The sequence below is a fragment of the Nematolebias whitei genome, chromosome 21, assembly GCF_014905685.2.
Source record: "Nematolebias whitei isolate Nwh7 chromosome 21, NemWhi1, whole genome shotgun sequence".
In the NCBI taxonomy this organism is placed as follows: domain Eukaryota; kingdom Metazoa; phylum Chordata; class Actinopteri; order Cyprinodontiformes; family Rivulidae; genus Nematolebias; species Nematolebias whitei.
Genome location: NC_056518.1, coordinates 10,349,660 through 10,358,783, shown reverse-complemented (window position 1 = coordinate 10,358,783; position 9,124 = coordinate 10,349,660). Strand labels below are relative to the sequence as shown.

Sequence of the window (9,124 nt, the reverse complement as noted above, 5' to 3'; positions counted from 1 at the left end):
CTGGTAGAAGGATATTAGAAATGCAGCTGCCAGGAAAAAGACAAAGAGGAGATATATGGATACAGTTAGAGAGGACATGGAGGTAGATGGAGTGAAGACAGAGTGAGATGGAGGAGGATGACCTGAAGAGGGAAAAGCTGAAAGAAGAAGCTCAGAACTTTGTGTGAAAAGATCTTGCTGTTACATGATAAAGGCCACATCATGACGTAAGAATGAGGTGTGCTTAGGAAACCTTATATTAACGTGATATTACTAAACTGTTAAATGGTGACATTTTGTTGATTGTAAAGGCTGCAAAAAAGATGAAGCAAGAGAGAGAGAAAGAAGGAGAGAGGAGGCCTTTCAAGACGCCAGAGTAAACATGATTCTGCAAATAATTTCCCCCTTTTGAAACTCTTAGACATGATCATTGAAATACCTTTACCCATTTTTAAGTTTCCAAGAAGTTAAAAAATATATATCCAGTAAACACTAATGACAAAATTATGAAATGACAATACAGACCACAGGAAAGAAAGGTGTTCTTTCTAACCTGACAAATGAGTGTTATTTGTCCAGTTTTTTTCCAAAATCGCTCGTCTATAGAAAGAACTGAGCACGAATGTCTCTGAAATAATAGTGTAATACCCTCTGCATCCAGCTGAAATGTCTGTGTTTTATCACATGTGTAAAAACAGTACCAGTTGACCTAACAGTGCAAATGCAGATGTACAAAAATATATAAAAAGACACCAAAAGAATGTAAAAAAATATGCACATGACCTTATTGACCTAGTTTCACATTTAAGTTCATTACACTGCATAGGTGACTGAATCACTACCACAAATGAGATGTTTTCTTTTCATGATGCTTCATTTAATGTTGCGTTTTTTTAAACTTCTAAATTAGTCTCTTTCTAGAGCAACCACTTTTTCGATGTGTCCTATTTACGGCTTCATAAAAACACGGGGACTGTGTGGCCCCTTTGAGCACAGTCAGCCCCAGTACCACTTGTTAAGGTCATTAAATGACTTGTACTCCCTGTGCCTTCTCAAGTAGTCACAAGCTAGGCATGTGTGCTCTGCCCAGAAGTGGGCTCTCTTTACTTTAAAGTGCTGCCTCCACTTGAAGTATCGCAGATACATTTCCTCATTCTTGTCCAGGAGCAGCAGGTACTCTGCTAATTCCTTGGGGGAGGAGAAATCATCCACGTGGATAAAAGCATCCCCTTGAATAAAGTTTTCATAGTTCTGCCTGGTTGTGCCGAGAACCACTGGCACTGTGCCCACAGACAGTGGCACATACAGTTTTTCAGTGATGTAGTCTTTGTGTATAGAGTTCTCAAAAGACAAATAAAACTTACAGCTGGCCATAGTGGGGATGTAATCTTGGTCAGAGATGTGCTCCCCAAAGGCTTGTCCATATGCATGAACCTCAATGTGTTTGTACAACTCATTGTAGTATCTAACCCGCACATGCTCAGGGTTCCAGTTGCTTACAATCCAGCAAAGCATTTTGTTTTTGCTGGGTGGTACAAAGTCCTCCTCTCTCTCTGCTGCTACAATGGTCCCATAAGGCACTTCAATGTCAGAATCCTGACGGTAATTGAGAGTCAGATTGAACAAGTTGTTGATCTCAGGCAGCTGAGGCGAATGTGAAGGCGACTCCAAGTTCATCCATATCCACTTCTGGAACGGCGGTCGCTGTTGAGACGGCAGGTTGGACAGGTCTCTGGCGATGTCTCGGTGGTGGATGATGACCCCATCTGATTTGTTGTAGAGGTTTCTGTCTGCTGTGATGAAGCAGCCTTCAACGTTGAAGATAGAACTGCAGACGTTCAGGTCATACGTTTGTCCAAAGGGCCAAAGCCAGACCAGCACAGTGGTCACATTTTTATTGCTCTTTGTGGAGAATAGGTTCTTGACTTGGTCTGTGGAAACTGTTGACTCTACTGGGCCATATAGCCAGCTGGTGGATGGTTTAAAATACATCAAAAAGACGGTTACAAAGCATCCCAGGATGAAAACTGTGATCAGAAGGGGTCGCAGGATTTTGTTAAAAGTTGTAGATGACATACTCTGACCTGCAGAGAGGACACCAAGAAGAACAAAAACAGATAAAGTGACCAGTTATTTAATCATGTAAAAACTTTTAAAAACATGCATTAATAATGAGGTTAATACAACATTCCTTAAATTTAATAGTCTATATGGCACATTTGAGAAAAATGTATTGGGTTACTACTGTATTTACAATGCACCAAAAAGTTTGAATAACTTGTCCCATTGCTATACAAACCTGTTTTGACTGTATGTTGCATTCCACACAATCCGTCTTGTGAGTCAGTGCTCAGTGAATTAAACTGCTGGTGACAGCTGAGCGATGCTTCATGGCTCTTTAGGAGAACGTTAACGATCCTTAATGATCTATTCAAGTGCCCCGATTCTTGAGTCAGCAAGTCTTCCCAATGATGCCTCCTTTAGTTGAGCATAAAAAAGAGAACAGGAAAATAACTCATTAACAATCTGCAAAAAAATAAAAATAAAATAGCATAAAAGGCACGTCTGAAGGTGTTATAGGTTTTATCTGTAAACACCAAGGGGATGAATAGTAGACACTGAAATACAAATACCATTAGATATTGTTAATATTTTTCAATCGAAGCATAGCTTTAGTCTTGTAACTGTTACTGCTGTTGGCACACAATTCTTAGAGAATGCTGCTATGAAGGCAAGGAGTTCCTCAGTCTCTCCAGCTCCTGGAGCTCAACACCTTGAGAAACACCCTTTAAAAGCAGATCAGCAAGAAGCATCACTGATCTGAAACAAGCATGATTTTCTTTATCTTATCTTTTATCTGTCAGCACTGACACAGCTCTACTAATGGCTCTGGTCTCCACTCTTTACCCTCCATCTTGATCTGACTGCTCTTTTGATACTAGCCTACATATCACCCATCTCATGCTCCATGCTTGCTTCCATCGGTACCAGCGTATCATTCAAATGGTATCTCTTTGGTTACACTCATTTATTTCCCTTAAGGTTCCACTTTCAGGAAACCCAATGTTCTGTTCCACCCTTTTGCCACTGAAGCCCATCTGTTCTTATTAACCCCACTTCCATATTGTACTTCTGAACCAAAAAAGTCCTGCCTTCATAGATTTTTAGTGAGGCTCAAAATGGTCTATTTATTATATGAAGTGTTCTACCTTAAAGCCAAGGAAGATACTATTAAAGAAAATACTTTTTTATTGTGGAGCTGGTTTTATTTATATGCTTTCTGCTACTTCACACAGTTTTCTTTCATACCAGATACCACCTGCTCAGGTAAAAATGTGCACATTTTTGTTTAGAGATGCGTAACAAATATTAAGATGAATAAAAACCATAAAATATGATCTTGTATACAAAGAAAACACACTGTAATTTACTTTCATGTGGATTTGATCGATCCAGTGGCAGACAAAGATGTTTTGTTAAACATGATTCTAGAAAAAGTGACATTGCTTTTAAGGTTCAAGGTTCTTTATTGTCATTCACATTACTTATAGTACATGAGGTGGAACGAAACTGTGTACTCAAGGTCCCAGTTACATCCCAAAATAGCAATAATATAAACTATAAAAAAAATTAAAGTATACTAGGATTTAAAATATACGCTAAACAATAGTAATGTAATATAATGTGGTGTATTAAACAGCAGCCTGAACATGAGTCTGTTCTGAGCAGATGGGAATGAATATAGCAGCTTATGGATAAGAATCAGCAGCATGGATAAAGTGACATGTCACCAATTAAAGTGACATTACAGTCATTTTCCTGGTCAGGGGTTCATGAGTCTAACAGCTTCAGGGTAGAAGCTGTTCCTCAGTCTAGTGGTTCTACACTTAATGCTCCTTAACCTCCTTCCTGAGTGGAGTGGGGCAAAAATTGTGTGTGCTGGGTTAGTGGGGTCCTTCGTGATGCAGGTGGCCCTCTTCCTGCATCTGGAGGTGTAGATGTCTGTGATGGTGGTCAGACTGACTCCAACATCTTCTGTGCAGCCTTCACCACTCTCTGCAAAGCTTTTCTTTCTGCAGCTGTGCAGCCTCCATGCCACAAGTACCTGTAAATAACTTTAGCTGTAAATCTTTTACTGAACACACCTTCAAACTCTTAGTTCAGCAAAATAATAACTATTGTTGTTATTTATGCTTTCAATTTTATTTTCCTGGTAATAAAATCCTAATTAACAGAAATCAAGACAGCAGATGTGAAATGTACAAAAATCCCAAATTGGCTCTAAAAATACATTCAAACCTGAATCTGCTTTAAAAAAAATTCAACGGGTACATCTCTACCAAGAACTCTGAGTAAAGAAACAAACCTGCCTTTTGTGCACACTTTATATTTGTTTGCACCAAATCTGTGATACTTTGACCCATGCAGAATATGCCAACGTATTTTACAAGAGTGAACGCACGCTGATTAAAACAACAACAGCTTTGTTGGTGTCAGCTCCACCAACTATAATTTTAATATGGGATTCTTTGAGATTTTAATCCCACTGTGTGAGACAGGTGACCTGGTTTAAGATGATTTAAGTGACTTACACATTTTTATTTACTCAGTATTTAAAAACTGATTACTGTATACTAAAACACAAAGTTTTATATCAAACTTTTTTCTATTACTATTAGAGGATCAAGTGTTTTTCTTGCTTTATTTTATCATTTTTAAAAGTTCATAAACAAAACTAAAACCTGTATTTGTGTCTAACAGTGAGCCATGAAACCAGAAATAACAGCATCAAGTATAGATTCATGACAGTATATAACACACAGCCATACATTTGTCAATGCAGATTTTCAATTTCTTGCACCTTAACAGAAATAAGTATTTTCATAAATGCGTGTGTGCCATTTTAAAATGTGCACAGCTTTTCTAACTCGAGACATTACAAAACTGAAGGCACGGTTTTAAAAAGGCCGAGCTCTTTCTTATAAAGTGACGCTACTTTAGTTCTTTACAAGAATTATAAAACAATGACACATTCATCTCTAATTGTTCCACAGCTGGTATGTTCTAAGGCACCAACAGGAATCGTCACAACAGTGTAGAAATATTTAACACACGCAGATTTTGAGCTGTTATAGTTTCTGGGTGGCAGCAGCTCATTTATTTACTTATTATTTTATTTATTTATTTTAGTACTGAGGAGAACGTCTGCACAACAATGTACTTACTTTGTATATCCTCTAAGCTTAGACCTCAGTGGTAATGCAACGCCTTTTATAAAAATGCTTCTTTTTGAAGACAGTTTCATTTTCAAACTTACTTTTCTACACTTTCATATCACATGTATGCAAACAATTTTTACATTCATGCCTGAATTTGTATTATTTTAGTTGACATAGATTTATTATGTAAAATAAATATTGTAAAAATTATAGTTTGGTAATTTATGAGTAATACATTTAGGACCAAAACCAGTCTGGAATGTTCATTTTCATTTTACAGTTCTCGGAATGATGAAAGTATGGATTTATTTTTAACGAGTTTCTGTAATAAAGAACTTAAATCACCAACTAGGTCACTGTGGGAACAAACCATCAGCTACCACGAAGACACTGAGCACACTTTAAGAGTCTCAGTTTCATCTTTGCCACCTCCACTTCTCTCACACTCTTGACATAACTCTTATTCTCCTAAGGAAGATGCTTTTCTATAGTTATTCGGACAAGCTGCGACAGATGGGGCGTGCCTACGATTCTAGAAAAGTATTTTATAGAAGGAACAATTTCTAAATGCTTGGGACCTTACCAGGTGTGCAAACAGTAAGTACTGCTACCATAAATGATTATACTGCTAAACAACAGAAATGGCAGAAGAAAGTGTCCTGAATTAAGTATATTTTACACACAAACATGACTCCACACTTTCTTTATTTCAGTTTTAGAGGTTTTGAAACATTTTAACACTTCTATCTTCTGGGTGAACGATACAGGGGCCATCAGAAACAGTCTTGCTCAACTTCATCCTGCTGCTCTTCCTGCTTTACAAAGTGCCTCCCACACATGTGGCTCATTCATATAAAGAACATTCTTATTAATGTTGCATGAAAAAAGCAATGTCTTTGAAAGCAACACAAGTGACAATTCATAGAAGAGCTCAATTTTACTCCACGCAAACTGTTTATTAAATGATTCCAAGTTAGTCGACTTCAAGTCCTCAACTTTTTGTCTTTTGTAACACTCGTGAAAGACTTAAAAGCTAAGTGGAACATTCTGAACTATATTGTGTGTGGTTTTTTTTTTAATTACCAAACTAAGTAAATGGTAAATGGACTGTACTTATAATAATAATAATAATAATAATAATAATTATAATCATAATTTTATTTAAAAAGCGCCTTTCATGACACCCAAGGACACTTTACAGTAAGAACAAAGATCAACAGGAATAAAGAATATAAAATACATAAAGAATATAAAATACATAAAGAATATAAAATACATACAGAATATAAAATACATACAGAATATAAAATACATAAAGAATATAAAATACATACAGCAAAGTTAAGGATAAGCGAGTCTAAAGAGATGTGTTTTCAGAGCAGTCTTGAATAGAGAAAGAGAGGTTGTGTTTCTTAAGTCAGGGGGTAGAGAGTTCCAGAGATGAGGAGCAGAGCAGGTGAAGGCCCTTCTCCCCATGGTGGAGAGGCGGGCAGAGGGTACATGGAGGTGTAGTGAAGAGGAGGATCTGAGAGAGCGAGAGGGGATGGAGATGTGTAGGAAGTCAGATAGATACGGAGGGGAAAGGTTGTGGATAGCTTTGAAAGTGAGAAGAAGAACTTTGAAGACGATGCGTGTTTTAACCGGGAGCCAGTGGAGCTGCTGCAGGACAGGAGTGATGTGGTTATAGGAGGAGGTTTGAGTGATGACACGGGCAGCTGAGTTCTGGACCAATTGTAGCTTCTGGAGAGATTTGTTGGGGAGGCCATAAAGAAGGGAGTTGCAGTAGTCAATCCGAGAAGTCACAAGACTGTGAACAAGGATGGCTGTGGAGCGGGGTGTGAAAGAAGGGCGGAGACGGTTAATATTTCTGAGATGGAAATAGGCAGACCGAGTGACATTGTTGATGTGAGAAGTGAAGGAGAGAGTGGTGTCGAGGATGACACCAAGACTCTTGACCTGAGGCGAGGGGGATAGCAGAGAGTTGTTAAGGGGGATGAGAAGATTTTCTGATTTTGAAAGAGAGTTTTTGGTACCGACAAGAATGATTTCTGTTTAGTCACTGTTTAGTTGTAGGAAATTGTTAGAAAACCAGTGATTTAGCTCATTGAGACAGTCGGTGAGGATGGAGGGTGGGTGGGTGTAGTTTGGTTTTGTTGACAATTAGAGCTGTGTGTCATCAGCATAACAATGAAAATGGACACCAAATTTACAGAAGATGTGACCTAGAGGAAGGAGGTAAATGATGAAAAGGAGGGGTCCGAGGACAGAGCCTTGGGGGACACCCGTGGAGACGGGGGAAGACTGGGAACGAAAGGATTTGAGCTGAATGAATTGAGTGCGGTCAGAGAGATATGATTTGAACCAGTCTAACGGAGTACCTGAGATGCCAATGGAGGTTAGACTGTTGAGGAGGATAGAATGACAGATTGTGTCGATGGCAGAACTTAGATCCAGTAAAATGAGGATAGACAGAAGAGCAGAGTCAACAGCAAGAAGAAGGTCATTAGTTATTTTTATTAGAGCTGTTTCAGTGCTATGGTGGGGGCGAAAACCAGATTGAAACTCTTCATAAATGTTATTTTTGGATAGGTGAGAGTGAAGTTGACTAGCAACAGCTTTTTCAAGAACCTTGGAAAAGGTATAAAGGTATAAAGCGCCTTTCTATCTTATCAAGACACTCAAAGCACTTTACACTACAATCTGTGCCTCATTTACTCATTCACACAGCACTCTACTAGATCTACACAAAGTTTATTGAACAAATTATTCTAAAGAGACTAATCAGAGCTTTATAACATTCATACACCGATGGGACACACAACGGAGGCAATGAGGGGTTCAGTGTCTTGCCCAGGGACACTTCAGCATGAGACTGCTGGTAGATTCGAACCTCCAACTCTTGCATTGGAGGACAACTGCTCTAACCACTCAGCCATAGCCACCCGTCAGACTTTTCTAAATAATCTGTCCTGTTTTTCATTTCAAAGACATCTTGAAGAGCTTAAGGTTGTTTTCACACCTGATAGTCCGGTAGACTCGGTTCGGTTTGGGACCAATATTCATGACATTTTGTTACATTTGAGCTGGTGCGTTTGCATTCACACTGCACTGTGCAGTCGAGCCAACCTGTTAAACCAACCTGTTCCCCCACTCGCCTGTGGTGGCGCTGCACTAAGAACTACTGAAAGAAACGACACAAAAACCTCTGAAGACACGTCTTCTTCTTCTTCTGGAAAAAAAAACAAAAAAAAAACAGAGTGGCGTCAAATTTTAGTGGTTTTAGGAGTTCTATTTTGTAATTTTTCAAAAATGGACTCAGCATGTGTGGAAGAAGACCATGGAGAATGTTGTTTTTCACACAAGGCAGCTGACGGCTCCATATGAGGTAAGAGAAATGCTTGTTTGTTTGCCTTGCGCTGTACACTTTCTGCTTGCGGTACGGTACCTGGTCTGATTGCATTCACACTCTACTCGAACCGCGCTGGAGTTCTCTTGTACCGGACCAAGACTTAGGTTTTTAGGCGGGCCAGAGTTCGCCTTTTCGTTTTGTGAAAGAGTTTGATGGCGCGTTCACACCTCCCCAAACGAACCGGACTTCCTAGGCAAACGGGCTAGAGTTCAGGACAAAGGGGCTGATGTGAATGCAGCTTAAAATTCACATTATGTCTAGTTTCACTCTGATACTATAGTTCCTTTGTTGACATCATAAAATACATATCTTTGTTTTTTAGTACAATTCAGAACAGGTAGATTGTATAGAAGTGAGGGCTGTAATAAATGTGACTTAGCATGTTCCTTAAAAACATCCTTATTCAATTCAATTCAGTTTATTTATATAGCGCCAAATCACAACAAAGTTGTCTCAGGGCACTTTACAGAAACTTTCACAAACATAAAAGCCAATTAGTAAAGTTCTCTATCTAAGG

The 9,124-nt window shown here is 38.8% G+C and overlaps 1 protein-coding gene across 1 annotated transcript in view; it reads right to left on the bottom strand.

Moving 5' to 3' along the window:
* Positions 1–854: 854 nt before the first annotated feature.
* The window catches only part of fut9a (fucosyltransferase 9a), a 24,653-nt gene continuing 16,383 nt past the window's right edge, over positions 855–9,124 (bottom strand). Inside the window, exons 2-3 of the mRNA XM_037695279.1 lie at positions 2,279–2,457; positions 855–2,063 (exon numbers count right to left, since the gene is read on the bottom strand). Coding sequence (XP_037551207.1) covers positions 976–2,063; positions 2,279–2,300 — 1,110 coding nt within the window. The 5' untranslated portion in view covers positions 2,301–2,457 and the 3' untranslated portion in view covers positions 855–975. The remainder of the gene's footprint in view (positions 2,064–2,278; positions 2,458–9,124) is intronic.